Here is a 23,350-nt window from a genome sequence, read left to right on the forward strand (position 1 = left end):
AGTGCCAGGTACATGCCCCCAGTGCCGGGTATATGCCCCCCCAGTGCCAGGTATATGTCCCCAGTGCCAGATCTGCCCCCCCAGTGCCAGGTATATGTCCCCAGTGCCGGGTATATGTCCCCCCAGTGCCGGGTATATGTCCCCCCAGTGCCAGGTACATGCCCCCAGTGCCAGATATTTCCCCCCAGTGCCTGCTTCCCCCCAGTGCCAGGTATATGCCTCCAGTGTCGGGTATAAGCCCCCCCAGTGCCAGGTATAAGCCCCCCCAGTGCCGGGTATATGCCCCCAGTGCCAGGTACATGCCCCCAGTGCCGGGTATATGCCCCCCCAGTGCCAGGTATATGTCCCCAGTGCCAGATCTGCCCCCCCAGTGCCAGGTATATGTCCCCAGTGCCGGGTATATGCCCCAGTGCCTGCTCCCCCGGCCCCCCCCTATGTGTTGGAGGGACACGAGCGCATCGCGCGTCTCTCCTGTGTCCCTCCTGGCTCTCCCCCGGCTGGTCTAATAAAGGAAGTGCCGTTCGTGAGCCAATCAGAGCTCACGAACGGCACATGCTTCCTTAGACCAGCCGGGGGAGAGCCAGGAGGTACACAGGAGAGACGCGCGATGCGCTCGTGTCCCTCCAACACATAGGGGGGGGGGGGGGGGAGGACGGGGGAGCAGGCACCGCAGCAAGGAGGGAGAGGAGACCGCAGATTGACATGCGTCTGTTCTAAATCAGTGGCGCCCTCGCCCCCAAGCCACCGCGAGGACTGCGGGGGCAGTAGTTACGCCACTGGCGCCGTGAATTAGCTCCCGACGCTATTCAATTCCGCTCCAGTTAAGTCTGCGATGGCCCGTTCTCGCCGACTAAATAGGTTGAATTGTCGGGAGAACGGGCATTCTCCGACTTAACTCCCCAGCGCGAGGCTGATTCCCGACAGAATCAGCCTCGCGCCGGCCGCGAGGCAGCACTTTTGTCGGGTTTCTTCTCTCATCCCCCGGGGATGAGAGAAGAATTCCCGACAATTGTGGGTAACTAGCAGCTGAATTGAATAGTGTCAGGAGCTAATTCCCGGCGCTATTCATAAGTTGCCGAATTGAATCGACCCCATTTATTGTGCAGTATAAGCAAAATTAAGTCACGTTTTCTGTACTGTTCTAACCGGAAATGTACTGGACCTCGTGCTTAAATAAGTGTAAATAAAAGCCCCCCTTACCTTGCAGTGACTTTATAGTATATTGATTTCCTAATATGTGTCTATGGCTATAGGACAGACTGACCGCCACATGGCAGTGAGCGCTGTGTAACCTGTAATAGGCCCTGCACACTCGGCGATGTGCCGCCGAGCTGCCCGACCGCCGATACGGGCGACCCCGCGGTGGGGGGCAGTGACGGGGGGAGTGAAGTTTCTTCACTCCCCCCCCCCCCCCCCCCCCCGTCACCCGGCTCCGTAGACTTGCAGGCAAATATGGACAATCTCGTCCATATTGGCCTGCATGCACAGCCGACATGGCACCAGCGCTAGACGAGCGCGGGGCCGCGCATCGTTCATCGCTGGTACCTCCACACTGCACGATATGAACATTATCTCGTTCATTAATGAACGAGATCGTTCATATCATGCAGTGATATCGGCCAGTGTGTAGGGCCCTTAAATGATCATAGTTTTCCTGGTAAAGGAAGTCGGACCGTGCAGCTCAGCCTGTTCTACTGCATGTGTGCACAGTGTGTTTTACTTTCTCTTCCTCTATAACTACAATGACTGCTCGCTCCCATTACACCCAGAAGCTAATAAGTTAGAAAAGCAGATAGAATATTAGGGAGTGTGATGGACGCGTTTCTGCATGATTATAGCTCGGTAATAGTCTGTGTATAATGTACAAATATAACTATATAATTCATGGGCAGTGTTAATATCTGTATAATCCGCTTTGACAGTTAACATTTGCTTTTTACAATTTCTTACATCACTATTAATCAAAGATAGTAGATTTCTCTGTGTCGGCCTGATTCCACCGGAGGTAAGGACAGCACAGCTGAAACGAATTAGTCAGGGAGATTAAGCTGCACTACCTAGTAACAATATATAATTAAACCCATCAAACCTAGGACAAACTTCATGTGGAATCCTGTGGACTGTGGGGCAGATGTATTAAACCTGTAGAAAGGATAAAGCTGTGATAAGTGCATGGTAAAGGGCCCTACTCACTGGCCGAGCTGCCCGACGGCCGAAACGGCCGACGAGCGACCCGGCGGCGGGGGGGGCAGTGACGGGGGGAGTGAAGTTTCTTCACTCCCCCCGTCACGCGGCTGCATTGAAGTGCAGGCAAATATGGACGAGATCGTCCATATTGGTCTGCATGCACAGCCGACGGGAGACCAGCGATGAACGAGCGTGGGGCCGAGCATCGTTCATCGCTGGAGTCTCCACACTGAAAGATATGAACGAGTTCTCGTTCATTTATGAACGAGATCGTTCATATCTTTCAAAAAATCGGCCAGTGTGTAGGGCCTATAACAATGCACCAGCCAATCAGCTCCCAACTGTCAATTTACATATTGGAGCTGACTGGCTGATGCGTTATCACCTTGCACTTATCACTGCTTTATCACTTCTCCTGACTTAATACGTCTGCCCCTCAATGCTTTACCCACTGGGGTATTAAGGGTGTAACACCGACTTGTTTTCACGCAGAATATCCGCAGTATAATAGCCTGTTTCTTGGGCTGCACATGCTTATTAGTGTTCATTCTAGCACCCTGTACCTTTCCAAACCTGTTCAGATCCTCTTTCCTGCCTGGGGTGTCGCTTTCTGCTGTGGTGCTTCTGGTACACTCCGGTCTGTGTCTCGTCACGGATATGCAGACCAGACTGTGCTGGAAGCACCAGAGCAGAGAGCAACACCCCAGGAAGGAAAGAGGAACTGATGGGTTTGGAAAGGTGCAGGGTGCTAGAATTAATACTATGCACTCAGGAGTCCTACAAAGGGTGGAAGAGGTCAGGTAAATGTTCTATGTGCAGTCACTTATGTATACTTGGTTCCGGCATTCACGCAGAGTAAAGACTCGCAGGAGACACACGGCAAAAGGGCTTGCATTAATTATGCGTAAGCCCGCTATTGGGTAAGGCTTTGGATTAAAGTGGTGCCCAGTAATTGGGATGTCCCTGTATGATAGCGCCGTATGATGGCAAACAGACCACGCAGCTGTTAGCACCATGTAACACTGCCGACAGAGGGGCAGCTGCCGGAGCTGTCACCATTGCACTAACCTGGCACTAACTGCACATTGTTCTCCCTTCCACAGCAGAAATGTATGTGTCCGATCGGGAGGGTGATGACGCTACTGGCGATGGAACCAATGAAAAACCGTTTAAAACTGTCCTAAAGGTAATTTTCTAATTGCTAGCAATGTAGCCAAACAGCCAGGTTAATGATAATGTTAGCTGACAAGGAAGCTGTGCACTTTTCCTGTTTCCATCTCATGCATGACGCATCATAGGAAGAGGCGCGCTTATTGGGCCTAATTCTGAGTTGATCGCAGCAGCAAATTTGTTAGCAGTTGGGCAAAACCATGTGCACTGCAGGCGGGGCAGATATAACATGTGCAGAGAGAGTTAGATTTGGGTGGGGTGTGTTCAAACTGAAATCTAAATTGCAGTGTAAAAATAAAGCAGCCAGTATTTACCCTGCACAGAAACAAAATAACCCACCCAAATCTAACTATCTCTGCACATGTTACATCTGCCCCCCCTGCAGTGCACATGGTTTTGCCCAACTGCTAACAAAATTCCTGCTGCGATCAACTCAGAATTACCCCCATTATACGTTACCATGAAGCCCCTGGCTGGCGGTGATTCCAAGATCAGTAGAAAGTCTTCCTGTCTGTTGTGTGATATTTCCGTGGTTATATCGGTAGAAGGTTTTTGGATATATTTTTTTTCCTTCCAGCACCTCGGCAACACCCTGTGTGCTGTCATTTTAAAGTGTTAACGGGGTATGTAGTCATTATATCGACGGTGAACATATTAAGCCCCGTACACACGAGATGTGTGCTGAGTGATCTAGCACAGACCGCTCAGCACACACCTCTCCCCCCACTCAGCGCGGCGTGTGCTGAGCGAGGGGGGGGCTGCTCATTGCACCCAGCGGTGAAATGAGCGATATAACTAGATTTGGCATGCATGCCAAATCTAGAGTCAGCGATAGCGACGCGTAGGGGCGTGCATCGCTATGGGCATACACACGAAGAGATCCGTGCTTAATTTCTGAGCAATCTAGTCAGATTGCTTAGAATTTAGATACGGATGTCTCCGTGTGTACCCCCCTTTAGGTTAGGGTTCTAACACTGGAAAAATGCTACGTGGACATGTCACATATTGACAGTATCCATGGCGACATTACATACCACACACACACACACGGATACACAGTGTACGTTTGTGGAATCTATGAGCCGCATGAGATAATTGGAGATGGGCAGTTATCCCAGTCGTAGACTCTGACACACATTTTTGTTTTGTTCTCGCTGTGAACGGTGGCTGTGGTTCTCCTGCGTGGACCAGTACCATGTGATCAGGAATTGCCTGGGGTCTGCCGCCTGTGTTATCCCACCCAGCAACACAGTGTTCTGCAGGCTCATTCCTAACACAGCATCCTTTAGGGCACAGGGGCTAAATCAGACCGGTTCGTTGCAGCGGCAGCGATCGCAGTCTGAATTACTATGCGCAGTGCGCTAGCGCAGCTAGAGGCATGTCCGGACTGTTGGGGTGGTGGGCTGCGGCGGCGGCTGCGTGACGTCACATGCAGCTTCTGCGACCCAGGACGCGGCCAGTCAGGTACAAAAGCATTTCCGCCGGGGGGGAGGGGGGGTTAGGGCCTGACGTGCGGGGCGGACTAGCCCTGTTCTGGGCGTCCCCCCGCATGTCAGAGTAATTAGCACATCTACGATCAACTCTGAATTACCCCCACGGTTAGGTGGCCCACTCTGAAATACATTGTTTTTCCTCACTCACCGCCCTACTGGGTAATAGTCCAAGCAAGAGTATTGTGTCGCCTGCTCCGGTGGACCAGGGGAGGAGCAACCTGAGCAGCGACAAAAAGTGTCTCGGGGACATCACTGGTTTTTAGGGGCTTCATACCTTGTATTTTCTTTATTATTGGTTATGCTCACAAACCATCTGCCTGTGTTATGTGTGGAACAGATGCGTCCTATAATTATTTTTGTTGAATTTTATCTATTAATTGCACCTGATCTTCATACTGGAGGGCAGCTATTATTTTAGATGTATGTGTGTGTATTCGTGTGACGTGTGTGTATGACATGTGTGGGTATAGGAGTGTGACATGAGAGCAGCCTGGCAGCCCTGGCTTGTAGAATGCCAGGGCAGACCGGGCTGATGTCTGAAAGGGGTCACCCGGGGATTTATCTGGTCTCAGGTGTAATGTGACAGGGAGACAGAAATGAAAAACCCGGTTTGTACGGGGAACTTCCTGGTCGCATGTTTGAAAGTGTACGGGAGTAAGAGCCACAGCCCGTGGTATATAATATATACTTTAAATAATTGTTAAATCACTAGATAAAGGTTGTACAGCGCTCCTGCTTAGGGCAGGCAGTGTCACAGTTTTGCACTTTGGTCCTCCAACCAATGGGGCAGTACTGACACTCTCCTCACACACTGTATTTGGAGGATGTACCCACACACCACTAACCGTTGTCTATTCCTGATTTCAGGCTATGCTGACCGTGGGAAAAGAGCCCTTTCCAGTCTTTTACGTTGATTCCCAGAAGGAGAATGAGGTTGTGTGCCCTATAGTAATCTGTGTGTTTGTATTATAATAATAATAGATATTAATATCTGTGCTTACTCTCATTAAAGCTGACATATCTGTTTCTTTTAAAAAATGTAATTAAACGAAGCACTTGATTTTTAATATTATGGCATTGACTTTTTAGCCACTGGCAAATGTGCAATTTGCCTCCGTAGAGAAACGCTGTATACAGCACCAAGTAGGATATACCACAAGTGGGAGAATGTCACACTGCATCTGACTACATGTGCTGTGCTAGCGGCATCGGCTTGTTCTCCTGACACCAAAGCCACCCCACAGCCTAACTTGATTACATTAATATTAGGGCATGTTGGTAACTGGGGTCTGAGTCTATCGGCTATTTAACCTGCACTAACAGGCACCAGTGAATCCTGGCAATATCTGGCTGACTGGCCCGTGTTGCGAATGTAGAACCCCGTCCAGCTTTACCACCTACATCTGCTTCCTATTTGGGCTGAACTGCTGGACTACCATGCGTGGCCGTAATTTGGCTGTGGCAGTAATTTTCTGCTGCTGAAATCACTCATTATATTCAGTCGCTGTAAGTAGCCGCAGTCAAACAAAGCTGCTATTGAGCTGTGAGTGAAGAATAGACGTGAAAACTGCTTCCCTTCTGCTGCTCTGTATAAAGCCCATTCCGCTAGCATCATATAAATAGTACAGATAGGTTTAGATGCGACTGCTCTTACTAAACTTGTGTATCCTTCATGTGCGTCTTGTAGAGGTGGGACGTGATCTCAAAGACCCAGCTGAAGAACGTCAAGAAGCTCTGGAACCGGGAGCAGATGAAGAACGAGGCCAAAGAAAAGAGAGAGGTGAGAAGGCGCGTCCGCTGGGCTGCAGACACTCCAGGTTCTTCTGTGTTCTTGTTTTGCTGACTGTTATATCCTGCTCCTTACAGGCTGAGGACAACCTTAGACGGGAGAAGAATCTGGAGGAGGCTAATAAAGTAGTCATCCAAAATGACCCCAACCTCCCAGAACCAAAAACTGTAAGTTAGCTGCTTGCTTTTTGAACTTCTTGAGAACTTGTCTACCCTATTTTGTACCTTTGCTCTATAAGGCACAGCGTATCTTTGTGTATATATACATTAAAGCAGAATTTCCTAAACTCCGCCATTACATACCAGGTTTTAAGGCTTGCGTCTGGATGATTAAATCAAATTGACTGAGGCACTAATTAACGTGTGCCCTATCGTGGATATCCTTAAAACCTGGACTGTAATGGTGGAGTTGAAGAAACTCTGCATTAAAGGCTAATAACAGCTTACAGAGAAGAATACTGTGCATATATGTTACATAGTTACACAGTTAATGAGTTTGAAAAGAGGCAAAATGCCCATCGGGTTCAACCTGCAATCTGTCTTAAGCCGAGTTCATTATAATGTCCCAATTGAAATAATGATTTATATTTAGTAAACAACTGGAAATCATGTTCCTCCCAGATTAAAAATGTCAATATTTTAAATGTTATAACCTTGGATATCTTTTTCAGTCAGGAATTTATCCAGTGCGTTTTTAAATGCATATATAGGGGTATATTCAATAAGATTCGGATCCATTCCGACATGCATTTGTCGGAATGGATCCGACACCCCTTATTCAATGGACGGGCAAATCCGACTGTCGGATTTGGCCGTTCCCTGTCAGCGGGGGAGGGGGGAGCTGTCAGCGGCTGGAGATGTTTGCTGCGGGGAGGGGGTGGGTTGCTGACAGCGATCGGCGATGTCTGCCTCGGGGACTGGGGGTGACTCTGCGGCGGAAGATCTCAGCGATCTAAGATGTCTGCTGTGGGGAGGGGGGGGGGTGCGCTGTCAGCCGGATGCTGCGGGAGATCTGCGGCGGGGGGAGGGGAGCTGGCAGCGATCAGAAATGTCTGCTGCGGGGAGGTGGGGTGCGATGTCAGTGGGTGCTGCGGGAGATCTGCGGGGCTGGGGGGGTGGAGCTGGCAGCGATCAGCAGCTGCTGCGGGAGATCTCTGCAGCGGGGGGGGGGGGGGAGCGGGCAGCGCCGGGACCTTGATGTCTGCGGCGGGTGTGATGTCTGGGGTGTGCACTGTCAGCAGCGGGGGGAGATATCTGGGGTGGGGGGCTGCAGCAGGATGTCACTCTGCCGCCCGACCTCACGGCAGCTTCCACCCGGCTCCAGCAGCGTGCTGGAGCCGGGTGGAAGCTGCCGTGAGGTCGGGCGGGTGAGTGACATCCAGCTGCAGCGCTGATCTCCTGTATGCCCGCCACCTGTCCCCCCCCCATCTCCCTACGCCCCCCCCCCCCCACCTCCGGGTCCATCTCATTCCGACATCATTTTCATGTCGGATTGAGATAATCGATAAGGGGGACAAAACCTGTCGGATTTGGCCCCGTTTTCGACATCAACACGTGGATCGGCAGCTATTCCGCCGATCCACATGCTTTTCTCTAACGTCCTAAGTGGATGCTGGGGACTCCGTAAGGACCATGGGGGGGGGTAGCGGCTCCGCAGGAGACTGGGCACATCTAAAGAAAGCTTTAGGACTATGTGGTGTGCACTGGCTCCTCCCCCTATGACCCTCCTCCAAGCCTCAGTTAGATCTCTGTGCCCGAACGAGAAGGGTGCACACTAGGTGGTTCTCCTGAGCTTCTTAGTGAAAGTTTTAGTTTAGGTTTTTTATTTTCAGTGAGACCTGCTGGCAACAGGCTCACTGCATCGAGGGACTAAGGGGAGAAGAAGCGAACTCACCTGCGTGCAGAGTGGATTGGGCTTCTTAGGCTACTGGACACCATTAGCTCCAGAGGGACCGAACACAGGCCCAGCCTCGGAGCTCGGTCCCAGAGCCGCGCCGCCAGACCCCTTACAGAGCCAGAAGACAGAAGAGGTCCGGAAAATCGGCGGCAGAAGACGTCCTGTCTTCAACAAGGTAGCGCACAGCACTGCAGCTGTGCGCCATTGCTCTCAGCACACTTCACACTCCGGTCACTGAGGGTGCAGGGCGCTGGGGGGGGCGCCCCGAGACGCAATAAAAACACCTTGGATGGCAAAAAATGCATCACATATAGCTCCTGGGCTATATGGATGCATTTAACCCCTGCCAGAATACATAGAAAAACGGGAGATAAGGCCGCCGATAAGGGGGCGGAGCCTATCTCCTCAGCACACTGGCGCCATTTTCCCTCACAGCTCCGTTGGAGGGAAGCTCCCTGTCTCTCCCCTGCAGTCACTACACTACAGAAAGAGTTATAAAAGAGAGGGGGGGCACTAATTACGCGCAGTATTAAAGATACAGCAGCTATAAGGGGAAAAACACTTATATAAGGTTATCCCTGTATATATATAGCGCTCTGGTGTGTGCTGGCAAACTCTCCCTCTGTCTCCCCAAAGGGCTAGTGGGGTCCTGTCCTCTATCAGAGCATTCCCTGTGTGTGTGCTGTATGTCGGTACATTTGTGTCGACATGTATGAGGAGAAAAATGATGTGGAGACGGAGCAGATTGCCTGTAATAGTGATGTCACCCCCTAGGGGGTCGACACCTGAGTGGATGAACTGTTGGAAGGAATTACATGACAGTGTCAGCTCTGTATAAAAGACAGTGGTTGACATGAGACAGCCGGCTACTCAGCTTGTGCCTGTCCAGACGTCTCATAGGCCGTCAGGGGCTCTAAAGCGCCCGTTACCTCAGATGGCAGTTATAGACGCCGACACGGATACTGACTCCAGTGTCGACGGTGAAGAGACAAATGTGACTTCCAGTAGGGCCACACGTTACATGATTGAGGCAATGAAAAATGTTATTACACATTTCTCTATCGTCCTAGTGGATGCTGGGGTTCCTGAAAGGACCATGGGGAATAGCGGCTCCGCAGGAGACAGGGCACAAAAAGTAAAGCTTTTTCAGATCAGGTGGTGTGCACTGGCTCCTCCCCCTATGACCCTCCTCCAGACTCCAGTTAGATTTTTGTGCCCGGCCGAGAAGGGTGCAATCTAGGTGGCTCTCCTAAAGAGCTGCTTAGACAAAGTTTAGCTAGGTTTTTTATTTTACAGTGATTCCTGCTGGCAACAGGATCACTGCAGCGAGGGACTGAGGGGAGAAGGAGTCAACTCACCTGCGTGCAGGATGGATTGGCTTCTTGGCTACTGGACATCAAGCTCCAGAGGGACGATCACAGGTACAGCCTGGATGGTCACCGGAGCCGCGCCGCCGGCCCCCTTGCAGATGCTGAAGTCAGAAGAGGTCCAGAATCGGCGGCTGAAGACTCCTGCAGTCTTCTAAAGGTAGCGCACAGCACTGCAGCTGTGCGCCATTTTCCTCTCAGCACACTTCACACGGCAGTCACTGAGGGTGCAGGGCGCTGGGAGGGGGCGCCCTGGGAGGCAAATGAAAACCTATAAAGGCTAAAAATACCTCACATATAGCCCCTAGAGGCTATATGGAGATATTTAACCCCTGCCTGATTTTTCTAAATAGCGGGAGACGAGCCCGCCAGAAAAGGGGCGGGGCCTATCTCCTCAGCACACGGCGCCATTTCCTCTCACAGCTCCGCTGGTCAGGACGGCTCCCAAGTCTCTCCCCTGCACTGCACTACAGAAACAGGGTAAAACAGAGAGGGGGGGGCAAATTTATGGCGATATTTTGATATAACAAAGCAGCTATAAGGGAGCACTTATTATAAGGCTATCCCTGATATATATATAGCGCTTTTGGTGTGTGCTGGCAAACTCTCCCTCTGTCTCCCCAAAGGGCTAGTGGGTCCTGTCTTCGTTAGGAGCATTCCCTGTGTGTCTGCTGTGTGTCGGTACGTGTGTGTCGACATGTATGAGGACGATATTGGTGTGGAGGCGGAGCAATTGCCAAATATGAGGATGTCACCCCCTAGGGAGTCGACACCAGAATGGATGCCTTTATTTATGGAACTACGGGATAGTGTCAACACGCTAAAGCAGTCGTTTGACGACATGAGGCGGCCGGACAATCAATTAGTGCCTGTCCAGGCGACTCAAACACCGTCAGGGGCTGTGAAACGCCCTTTGCCTCAGTCGGTCGACACAGACCCAGACGCAGGCACTGACTCCAGTGGTGACGGTGACGATTCAACCGTATTTTCCAGTAGGGCCACACGTTATATGATTTTGGCAATGAAGGAGGCGTTACATTTAGCTGATACTACAGGTACCACTAAACAGGGTATTATGTGGGGTATGAAAAAACTACCTATAGTTTTTCCTGAATCAGAAGAAGTAAATGACGTGTGTAATGAAGCGTGGGTTGCCCCTGATAAAAAGCTGATAATTTCAAAGAAATTATTGGCATTATACCCTTTCCCGCCAGAGGTTAGGGAGCGCTGGGAAACACCTCCTAGGGTGGACAAGGCGCTAACACGCTTATCTAAACAAGTGGCGTTACCCTCTCCTGAGACGGCCGCACTTAAAGATCCATCAGATAGGCGGATGGAAAATATCCAAAAAAGTATATACACACATGCAGGTGTTATACTACGACCAGCTGTAGCGACTGCCTGGATGGGCAGTGCTGGGGTAGTTTGGTCAGAGTCCCTGATTGAAAATATTGATACCCTGGACAGGGACAATATTTTACTGTCGTTAGAACAAATAAAGGATGCATTTCTTTATATGCGTGATGCACAGAGGGATATCTGCACACTGGCATCACGGGTAAGTGCTATGTCCATTTCGGCCAGAAGAGCTTTATGGACGCGACAGTGGACAGGCGATGCGGATTCAAAACGGCATATGGAAGTTTTGACGTATAAAGGGGAGGAGTTATTTGGAGTCGGTCTATCAGATTTGGTGGCCACGGCTACAGCCGGGAAATCCACCTTTCTACCTCAAGTCACTCCCCAACAGAAAAAGGCACCGACTTTTCAACCGCAGCCCTTTCGTTCCTTTAAAAATAAGAGAGCAAAGGGCTATTCATATCTGCCACGAGGCAGAGGTCGAGGGAAGAGACAGCAACACGCAGCTCCTTCCCAGGAACAGAAGCCCTCCCCGGCTTCTACAAAAGCCTCAGCATGACGCTGGGGCTTCTCAAGCGGACTCGGGGACGGTGGGCGGTCGTCTCAAAAATTACAGCGCGCAGTGGGCTCACTCGCAGGTAGATCCCTGGATCCTGCAGATAATATCTCAAGGGTACAGGTTGGAATTAGAGACAGATCCACCTCGCCGTTTCCTGAAGTCTGCTTTACCAACGTCCCCCTCCGAAAGGGAGACGGTTTTGGAAGCCATTCACAAGCTGTACTCTCAGCAGGTGATAGTCAAGGTACCTCTTCTACAACAAGGGAAGGGGTATTATTCCACTCTTTTTGTGGTACCGAAGCCGGATGGCTCGGTAAGGCCTATTCTAAATCTGAAGTCCTTGAACCTGTACATAAAGAAGTTCAAGTTCAAGATGGAGTCACTCAGAGCAGTGATAGCGAACCTGGAAGAGGGGGACTTTATGGTATCCTTGGACATCAAGGATGCGTATCTCCACGTTCCAATTTACCCCTCACACCAGGGGTACCTCAGGTTCGTTGTACAAAACTGTCACTATCAGTTTCAGACGCTGCCGTTCGGATTGTCCACGGCACCTCGGATCTTTACAAAGGTAATGGCCGAGATGATGATTCTTCTTCGAAGAAAAGGCATATTAATTATCCCATACTTGGACGATCTCCTAATAAGGGCGAGGTCCAGAGAACAGCTAGAGATGGGATTAGCACTGTCTCAAGAAGTGCTAAAACAGCACGGGTGGATTCTGAATATTCCAAAATCCCAGTTAATGCCGACAACTCGTCTGCTGTTCCTAGGGATGATTCTGGACACGGTTCAGAAAAAGGTTTTTCTCCCGGAGGAAAAAGCCAAGGAGTTATCCGACCTTGTCAGGAACCTCCTAAAACCAGGAAAGGTGTCTGTACATCAATGCACAAGAGTCCTGGGAAAAATGGTGGCTTCTTACGAAGCAATTCCATTCGGCAGATTCCACGCAAGAATTTTCCAAAGGGATCTGTTGGACAAATGGTCAGGGTCGCATCTTCAGATGCACCTACGGATAACCCTGTCTCCAAGGACAAGGGTGTCTCTTCTGTGGTGGTTGCAGAGTCCTCATCTATTGGAGGGCCGCAGATTCGGCATACAGGATTGGATCCTGGTGACCACGGACGCCAGCCTGAGAGGCTGGGGAGCAGTCACACAAGGAAGAAACTTCCAGGGAGTATGGACGAGCCTGGAAACGTCTCTTCACATAAACATTCTGGAACTAAGAGCAATATACAATGCTCTAAGCCAGGCAGAACCTCTGCTTCAGGGAAAACCGGTGTTGATCCAGTCGGACAACATCACGGCAGTCGCCCATGTGAACAGACAGGGCGGCACAAGAAGCAGGAGTGCAATGGCAGAAGCTGCAAGGATTCTTCGCTGGGCAGAGAATCATGTGATGGCACTGTCAGCAGTGTTCATCCCGGGAGTGGACAACTGGGAAGCAGACTTCCTCAGCAGACACGATCTTCACCCGGGAGAGTGGGGACTTCATCCAGAAGTCTTCCACATGCTGGTAACCCGTTGGGAAAGACCAATGGTGGACATGATGGCGTCTCGCCTCAACAAAAAACTGGACAGGTATTGCGCCAGGTCAAGAGATCCGCAGGCAATAGCTGTGGACGCGCTGGTAACGCCTTGGGTGTACCAGTCGGTGTATGTGTTTCCTCCTCTGCCTCTCATACCAAAAGTATTGAGAATTATACGGCAAAGAGGCGTAAGAACGATACTAGTGGTTCCGGATTGGCCAAGAAGGACTTGGTACCCGGAACTTCAAGAGATGATCACGGAAGATCCGTGGCCTCTACCTCTAAGGAGGGACTTGCTTCAGCAGGGTCCCTGTCTGTTTCAAGACTTACCGCGGCTGCGTTTGACGGCATGGCGGTTGAACGCCGGATCCTAAAGGAAAAAGGCATGCCGGAAGAAGTCATTCCTACTTTGATTAAAGCAAGGAAGGAAGTAACCGTGCAACATTATCACCGAATTTGGCGAAAATATGTTGCGTGGTGCGAAGATCGGAGTGCTCCGACGGAGGAATTTCAACTGGGTCGATTCCTACATTTCCTGCAATCAGGATTGTCTATGGGTCTCAAATTGGGATCTATTAAGGTTCAAATTTCGGCCCTGTCGATTTTCTTTCAAAAAGAATTGGCTTCAGTCCCTGAAGTCCAGACCTTTGTTAAGGGAGTGCTGCATATACAGCCTCCTGTGGTGCCTCCAGTGGCACCGTGGGATCTCAATGTGGTTTTGGACTTTCTAAAATCTCATTGGTTTGAACCACTAAATAAGGTGGATTTGAAATATCTCACTTGGAAAGTGACCATGCTTCTAGCCCTGGCTTCTGCCAGGAGAGTATCAGAATTGGCAGCTTTATCTTATAAAAGCCCATATCTGATTTTCCATTCGGACAGGGCAGAACTGCGGACTCGTCCGCATTTTCTCCCTAAGGTGGTGTCAGCATTTCATCTGAACCAGCCTATTGTAGTGCCTGCGGCTACAAGTGACTTGGAGGACTCCAAGTTACTGGACGTTGTCAGAGCATTAAAAATATATATTGCAAGGACAGCTGGAGTCAGAAAATCTGACTCGTTGTTTATATTGTATGCACCCAACAAGATGGGTGCTCCTGCGTCTAAGCAGACGATTGCTCGTTGGATCTGTAGCACAATCCAACTTGCACATTCTGTGGCAGGCCTGCCACAGCCTAAATCTGTAAAGGCCCACTCCACAAGGAAGGTGGGCTCATCTTGGGCGGCTGCCCGAGGGGTCTCGGCATTACAACTTTGCCGAGCAGCTACGTGGTCAGGGGAGAACACGTTTGTAAAATTTTACAAATTTGATACTCTGGCTAAGGAGGACCTGGAGTTCTCTCATTCGGTGCTGCAGAGTCATCCGCACTCTCCCGCCCGTTTGGGAGCTTTGGTATAATCCCCATGGTCCTTTCAGGAACCCCAGCATCCACTAGGACGATAGAGAAAATAAGATTTTACTTACCGATAAATCTATTTCTCGGAGTCCGTAGTGGATGCTGGGCGCCCATCCCAAGTGCGGATTATCTGCATAAATTGTACATAGTTATTGTTAACTAATTCGGGTTATTGTTGAAGGAAGCCATCTTTCAGAGGCTCCGCTGTTATCATACTGTTAACTGGGTTTAGATCACAGGTTGTACGGTGTGATTGGTGTGGCTGGTATGAGTCTTACCCGGGATTCAAAATCCTCCCTTATTGTGTACGCTCGTCCGGGCACAGTACCTAACTGGAGTCTGGAGGAGGGTCATAGGGGGAGGAGCCAGTGCACACCACCTGATCTGAAAAAGCTTTACTTTTTGTGCCCTGTCTCCTGCGGAGCCGCTATTCCCCATGGTCCTTTCAGGAACCCCAGCATCCACTACGGACTCCGAGAAATAGATTTATCGGTAAGTAAAATCTTATTTTCTGATAATACGAGTACCACCAAAAAGGGGTATTATGTTCGGTGAGGAAAAACTACCTGTAGTTTTCCTGAATCTGAGAAATTAAATGAGGTGTGTGATGATGCGTGGGTTTCCCCCGATAACAACGGATAATTTCTAAAATGTTATTGGCATTATATCCTTTCCCGCCAGAGGTTAGGGTGCGTTGGGAAACACCCCCTGGGGGGGATAAAGCGCTCACACGCTTGTAAGGGCTCTACCCTCTCCTGAGATGGCCGCCCTTAAGGATCCTGCTGATAGAAAGCAGGAGGGTATCCTAAAATGTATTTACACACATACTGGTGTTATACTGCGACCAGCAATCGCCTCAGCCTGGATGTGCAGTGCTGGGTTGGCGTGGTCGGATTCCCTGACTGAAAATATTGATACCCTAGATAGGGACAGTATATTATTGCCTATAGAGCATTTAAAAGATGCATTTCTATATATGCGTGATGCACAGCGGAATATTTGCCGACTGGCATCAAGTCTAAGTGCGTTGTCCATTTCTGCCAGTAGAGGGTTATGGACACGTCAGTGGTCAGGTGATGCGTATTCCAAACGGCATTTGGAAGTATTGCCTTATTAAAGGGAGGAGTTATTTGGGGTCGGTCTTTCAGACCTGGTGGCCACGGCAACAGCTGGGAAATCCACGTTTGTACCCCAGGTCGCCTCTCAACATGAGAAGACGCCGTATTATCAGGCGCAGTCTTTTCGTGGACAAGCGGGCAAAAGATTCCTCATTTCTGCCCCGTGACAGAGGGAGAGGAAAAAGGCTGCAGAAATCAGCCAGTTCCCAGGAACAGAAACCCTCTCTCGCCTCTGCCAAGCCCTCAGTATGACGCTGGGGCTTTACAAGCAGAATCAGGCACGGTGGGGGGCCCGTCTCAATGAATTTCAGCGCGCAGTGGGCTCACTCGCAAGTAGACCCCTGGATCCTTCAGGTGATATCTCAGGGGTACAAATTAGAATTCGAGACGTCTCCCCCTCGCCGTTTCCTAAAGTCAGCTTTACCAATGTCTCCTTCTGACAGGGAGACTGTTTTGGAAGCCATTCACAAGCTGTATTCCCAGCAGGTGATAACAAGGTACCCCTCCTGCAACAGGGAACGGGGTATTATTCCACACTGTTGTGGTACCGAAGCCGGACGGCTCGGTGAGACCGATTCTAAATCTAAAATCTTTGAACACTTACATACAGAGGTTCAAATTCAAGATTGAGTCACTCAGAGCAGTGATTGCGAACCTGGAAGAAGGGGACTACATGATGTCTCGGGACATCAAGGATGCTTACCTTCATGTCAAAATTTACCCTTCTCATCAAGGGTACCTCAGGTTTATGGTACAGAACTGTCACTATCAGTTCAGACGCTGCCGTATGGATGGTCCACGGCACCCCGGGTCTTTACCAAGGTAATGGCCGAAATGATGATATTCCTTCGAAGGAAGGGAATTTTAGTTATCCTTTACTTGGACGATTCCCTGATAAGGGTAAGATCTAGGGAACAGTTGGAGGTCGGTGTAGCACTATTTCAGGTAGTGTTGCGGCAGCACGATTGGATTCTCAATATTCCAAAATCGCAGCTGGTTCCGACGACTTGTCTTCTGTTCCTAGGGATGATCCTGGACACAGTCCAGAAAAAGGCTTTTCTCCCGGAGGAGAAAGCCAGGGAGTTATCCGAGCTAGTCAGGAACCTCCTAAAACCGAGCCAAGTCTCAGTGCATCAATTCACAAGGGTTCTGGGTAAAATGGTGGCTTCCTGTGAAGCAATCCCATTCGGCAGATTCCACGCAAGAACTTTCCAGTGGGACCTGCTGGACAAATGGTCCGGGTCGCATCTTCAGATGCATCAGCGGATAACCCTGTCACCAAGGACAAGGGTGTCCCTCCTGTGGTGGTTGCAGAGTGCTCATCTTCTAGAGGGACGCAGATTCAGCATTCAGGACTGGGTCCTGGTGACCACGGATGCCAGCCTGCGAGGCTGGGGAGCAGTCACACAGGGAAGGAATATCCAGGGCTTATGGTCAAGTCTGGAGACATCACTTCACATAAATATCCTGAAGCTAAGGGCCATTTACAATGCTCTAAGATTAGCAAGACCTCTGCTTCAAGGTCAGCCGGTGTTGATCCAGTCGGACAACATCACGGCAGTCACCCACGTAAACAGACAGGGTGGCACAAGAAGCAGGAGGGCAATGGCAGAAGCTGCAAGGATTCTTCGCTGGGCGGAAAATCATGTGATAGCACTGTCAGCGGTATTCATTCCGGGAGTGGACAACTGGGAAGCAGACTGCCTCAGCACGACCTCCACCCGGGAGAGTGGGGACTTCACCCAGAAGTCTTCCACATGATTATAAACCGTTGGGAAAAACTCGACAGGTATTGCGCCAGGTCAAGGGACCCTCAGGCAATAGCTGTAGACGTTCTGGTAACACCGTGGGTGTACCAGTCAGTGTATGTGTTCCCTCCTCTGCCTCTCATACCCAAGGTACTGAGATTAATAAGATGGAGAGGAGTAAGCACTATATTCGTGGCTCCGGATTGGCCAAGAAGGACTTGGTAACCGGAATTTCAAGAGATGCTCACGGAGGATCCGTGGCCTCTACCTCTAAGAAGGGACCTGCTCCAGCAAGGACCCTGTCTGTTCCAAGACTTACCGCGGCTGCGTTTGACGGCATGGCGGTTGAACGCCGGATCCTGAAAAGGCATTCCGGATGAAGTCATCCCTATCCTGATCAAAGCCAGGAAGGATGTAACCGCAAAACATTATCACCGCATTTGGCGAAAATATGTTGCGTGGTGCGAGGCCAGTAAGGCCCGACGGAGGAAATTCAACTGGGTCGTTTCCTACATTTCCTGCAAACAGGAGTGTCTATGGGCCTGAAATTGGGGTCCATTAAGGTTCAAATTTCGGCCCTGTCAATTTTCTTCCAAAAAGAACTAGCTTCAGTTCCTGAAGTTCAGACGTTTGTAAAAGGGGTACTGCATATACAGCCTCCTTTTGTGCCTTCAGTGGCACTTTGGGATCTCAATGTAGTTTTTGGGTTCCAAATTCACATGGGTTTGAACCACTTAAATCTGTGGAGTTAAAATATCTCACATGGAATGTGGTCATGCTGTTGGCCCTGGCCTGGGCCAGGCGCGTGTCAGAATTGGCGGCTTTATCCTGTAAAAGCCCTTATCTGATTTTCCATTCGGACAGGGCGGAATTGAGGACTCGTCCTCAGTTTCTCCCTAAGGTGGTTTCAGCGTTTCACCTGAACCAACCTATTGTGGTGCCTGCGGCTACTAGGGACTTGGAGGACTCCAAGTTGCTAGACGCTGTCAGGGCCCTGAAAATATATGTTTCCAGGACGGCTGGAGTCAGGAAAACTGACTCGCTGTTTATCCTGTATGCACCCAACAAGATGGGTGCTCCTGCTTCTAAGCAGACTATTGCTCGTTGGATTTGTAGTACAATTCAGCTTGCACTTTCGGTGGCAGGCCTGCCACAGCCAAAAATCTGTAAATGCCCACTCCACAAGGAAGGTGGGCTCATCTTGGGCGGCTGCCCGAGGGGTCTCGGCTCTACAACTTTGCCGAGCAGCTACTTGGTCAGGAGCAAATACGTTTGTAAAATTCTACAAAATTGATACCCTGGCTGAGGAGGACCTGGAGTTCTCTCATTTGGTGCTGCAGAGTCATCCGCACTCTCCCGCCCGTTTGGGAGCTTTGGTATAATCCCCATGGTCCTTACGGAGTCCCCAGAATCCACTTAGGACGTTAGAGAAAATAAGATTTTACTTACCGATAATTCTATTTCTCGTAGTCCGTAGTGGATGCTGGGCGCCCATCCCAAGTGCGGATTGTCTGCATTACTGGTACATAGTTATTGTTACCAAAAAATCGGGTTATTGCTGTAGTGAGCCATCTTTTCTAGAGGCTACTCTGTTATCATGCTGTTAACTGGGTTCAGATCACAAGTTGTACGGTGTGATTGGTGTGGCTGGTATGAGTCTTACCCGGGATTCAAAATCCTTCCTTATTGTGTACGCTCGTCCGGGCACAGTATCCTGAGGCTTGGAGGAGGGTCATAGGGGGAGGAGCCAGTGCACACCAGGTAGTCCTAAAGCTTTCTTTAGATGTGCCCAGTCTCCTGTGGAGCCGCTACCCCCCCCCCCATGGTCCTTATGGAGTCCCCAGCATCCACTACGGACTACGAGAAATAGAATTATCGGTAAGTAAATTCTTATTTTCGACAAGTCGAATGCCTCGACTTGTCGAAAAGCTCTGAATAGGTCGAATCAGGATTCGACCTCAAAAAGTCGAAAACTGACGTCTTTTCGACAGACGGCAGTTTTCGACTGCAATTGAATATACCCCATAGTGTCCGCCATTACCACCTTCACTGGCAGGGAATTCCGGATCCTTATTGCCCTAACAGCGAAAAACCCTTTCCTATGTAGCGTATGGAATTTTCTCTCCTGAAGCCTCAGCGAGTCACCTCGCATCTTATACAGCGTTCTTTTAATAAACAATTCCTAGGATAACTCTTTGTAATTTCCCTTTATATATTTGAAGGTATTGATAATGTCTCCTCTTAGATTATGTAAATCTATACAAGGCAGGTGTACTTTATCAGGCGTACAACATTAATATCTTTTATATTATGTATTACACAGCTCTCTATAGAGAATGTGTGTGTGCATTCACATGAATCCCTGACCCAGAGGAGCTTACAGTCTATATTCACAACCACACACACAAGTGTTCATTTTGTCAAAAGCCACTTAACAGATCAGTATATCTTTGAGCACTAGCAATGCAAAAATAGTTTTATTATACACGTGAAATCAGAGTTTCTATACGAGCTGCAACATCTCTAATAAGTTTTCGTTCTCCATGTAAAGGCAAAGATTCGGGAGTTGGAAGCGTACCGCGGCCAGAGAGTCAAAGTGTTTGGCTGGGTCCACAGGCTGCGCAGACAAGGTAAAAACTTCTATTTCTTTTATGCACTGCGGGAAAAGGTTTAACATAATGTATTTATTATCGGATAACGTCTGTTTCTTGATACATATTTTCTGCTGACCTATTCATCTAGGCCAGGCATGTCCAAACTGCGGCCCTCCAGCTGTTGTGAAACTACATATCCCAGCATGCCCTGACACAGTTTTGCTGTCAGAGAATGCTAAAGCTGTGTTAGAGCATGCTGGGATGTGTAGTTTCTCAACAGCTGGAGGGCCGCACTTTGGACATGCCTGATCTAGGCAGATCACTTCCCGATAATCACAGGAGAGGGTCTCATTGTGCAGGGAGTAGTAAATATGTACCCCTCTCCATGTGTTAGAAATCAGACTCCATTAGCAGGGGTGTAACACCCACTCACTGGGTTCCGAGCACGCACAACGAAACCCCAAACTATTGTTTGCATGCCCAGGTACGGTAAGTAATGCGGAGGCCTCTGGACGGGAGGGGATGTGCCACAGGGTAACGTTACTTTGGTCCCTGCCTGTTAGCCACAAATGACTTTTCTTCTCATGGACAGCTGGTAGCCTGTACCTCACATTAATATGCTCTTAGTAATCACAGGTCTCTGCACAGGATTATTAATCACAGGTCTACATTTAGTTACCTATAATTACAGAGTGTTTATAGCCAGTGAATGGGAGGGGAGAATCTTCTAGCACCAGCAGATCTGTCACCTAAACACTTCTGCCTGTGATTCTAGCAAATACACTTTTCCAATCTTCAGCCAGCGCAGACAGCTCCCCAAGCCCAAATAACAAAAACTGAGTAGGAAAATGACTGTCCATCTGTAATGAGCCAAACATACAGCATTTTGAGCACGTAATGCCCTACCACAGGTAGAACAGTCTGTGCTGACACAATGTTAGTGTTCTAGCTAGGCTGCTTCAGCGGGGTGCCTCACCCTACCCGATTTTAAAATGAACAGCCTGCCCTCTGCCATTCCCACCTGCAGACTGCAGTGTCCCGCGGATTGGAAAAGTTTTGTTTTAAAGATCAGCACATGGCATCTCTGTAAGTGCCTGGGCATGCCCCCTAGAGAGGTGAACAGGAGGCATTACCAACTTTTCGGAAGTACCTTTTCTGCGCGCAGAAGTCCCCCCTCCCTATTATATAGTATTTGTGTTAATTAAAAAAGGTTATGCTGTATACCTCGTTCCTTTCTGTGTTTGAGAAACATTTAATAAAATGTGCATCACTGTGTGAGGCTTTTACAGAAGCCTATATTTGTGTATCTATTTGCAAAGAACATTCGTAATTCTGTAGTAAGATGCACGGGAGCTGGAAAACTAATGAGGGAGAACATGAATAAGAATAAGAGGGAACTGATCAATTGGGTACATTTTTACGGTTCCACTGATAGCATGAAATACCTATGAAGACAAGGGAATAGTGAGTGTTGGTGGCTTTTCTTTTGCTCTTTAAAATTGCATTTTTCAAGAACACTAATAACCCAAAGTTTGTTTTAAACCACTATGGAGGAGATGTATTAAGCCTTGGAGAGAGAGAAAGTGCCAACCAATCAGCTACTAACGGCCATGTTACATGCAGTGTTTGAAAAATGACAGTTGGGAGCTGATTAGTAGGTAGTTTATCTCTCTCCACTTTATCTTTCCAAGGCTTTAGTACATCTGTCCCTATAACACTTAAATGTTTATGTAATCAGCATATTAGCAAGAACAGATTTTTACTGAGAAAATCACCCAGATAATATAAATGGGCATATACTCTTTGCTCCATGCAGTTTATGTATCTGATAACACACTGCCCAGTTAGCTGGGTGGGTGACGGTGGAAGGTGGATATTAAACAGTGCCGTTACCGGTGTATAATGCAGAAGTGGAATCTGGAGGGAAGTAGGGAGCGTCACGTGGTAATAGGGAGTGGGAATGTGGGGCGCCTGGGCTTTAGTGATACTGTATTTTGTACTTTTCAGGAAAAACCTTAATGTTCATAGTACTGAGAGATGGGACTGGTTACCTACAGTGTGTCCTCAACGATAAACTGGTGAGTGTCCTGGCATACACCGGCGCACATACCTGCTGTGCTTCCCAGGGAGCCGGCCTGATCATAAAGTGTTACAGTGTGTGGCTGATTCTTCTGTTTGTGTTGGCAGTGCCAGTGTTACAATGGGCTCGTCCTCTCTACTGAAAGCACTGTTGCCGTATACGGAACCCTTGAGCTGGTGCCAGAAGGGAAACAGGTACCGATTTTACATCTGGGTAGAATCTGCTTGCCTGCGAGAATAAATGACATGATCAGTACTGGAGGCAAGATCTCCTGAATACATTAACGAACAGGACAGATAAACTGGTGCATGGTCCGTGTTGCTATACGTACCAGGGATACGTAACGGACTCTGCAGTATGTAGACTCTGAAGGAGAGAGGGAGGATGCTAGCCAAGCTTGTAATGTATTCAGGGCTTTACTGAGGAAGAAGAATTTCTATAGAGCAATGCTTCTCAAACTTGCTCCTCAAGACCCACTAACAGCCCAGGTTTTAAGGATATCCGTGCTTGAGCACAGATAGTTAAATATAATGACTGAGGTACTAATTTAGTCACCTGTGCTCGAACATGGATATTCTTAAAACATGGACTGTTGGGGTGCCTTGACGACAGAGTTTGAGCACTGCTACAGAGGAAGGGAAGTATCAGAACTGCAGGACGTGCACAACACTGGATGGGTAGTTAATATTTGGGTACGTCTGAGGAGAAATGACGTTTCGGAAGGGGTAGTAGACAGGTGGATTAGGCTCCCAGCTCAGTAGGGTTGACCATAGGTGGCTGCAGTCCGATGATTCTCCGCCATAGATAGTTTTGTGCTGGTGTTTTAACATCGAGCTCTGGTTGTGGCACTTGTAGTCACAAATAGAATACAAATAACACAGAATTATGAAAGTTGTGGCCATGAAGACTATGTGGTCAAACAACACCACCATTTATAACTGTTTTAGAAGCTTTAATAAATCTACCCCGTAGTGTGCATTTGTGGGATATATAATTAGGTCTGGTAGATCACAAGAAAATGGCTGCCACTCTCCCGTACTAAGGACAAGTGACAGTAAAATCTT

At 49.1% G+C, this 23,350-nt stretch overlaps 1 protein-coding gene across 1 annotated transcript in view; it reads left to right on the top strand.

Moving 5' to 3' along the window:
• NARS1 (asparaginyl-tRNA synthetase 1) overlaps positions 1 to 23,350 on the top strand; it is a 64,256-nt gene that overhangs the window by 25,564 nt on the left and 15,342 nt on the right. Inside the window, exons 2-8 of the mRNA XM_063959629.1 lie at positions 3,291 to 3,373; positions 5,718 to 5,783; positions 6,538 to 6,630; positions 6,717 to 6,806; positions 20,164 to 20,242; positions 22,214 to 22,284; positions 22,394 to 22,480. Of these exons, the coding sequence (XP_063815699.1) occupies positions 3,291 to 3,373; positions 5,718 to 5,783; positions 6,538 to 6,630; positions 6,717 to 6,806; positions 20,164 to 20,242; positions 22,214 to 22,284; positions 22,394 to 22,480 (569 nt within the window). The remainder of the gene's footprint in view (positions 1 to 3,290; positions 3,374 to 5,717; positions 5,784 to 6,537; positions 6,631 to 6,716; positions 6,807 to 20,163; positions 20,243 to 22,213; positions 22,285 to 22,393; positions 22,481 to 23,350) is intronic.

The sequence above is a fragment of the Pseudophryne corroboree genome, chromosome 1 (genome assembly GCF_028390025.1).
Source record: "Pseudophryne corroboree isolate aPseCor3 chromosome 1, aPseCor3.hap2, whole genome shotgun sequence".
NCBI lineage: Eukaryota > Metazoa > Chordata > Amphibia > Anura > Myobatrachidae > Pseudophryne > Pseudophryne corroboree.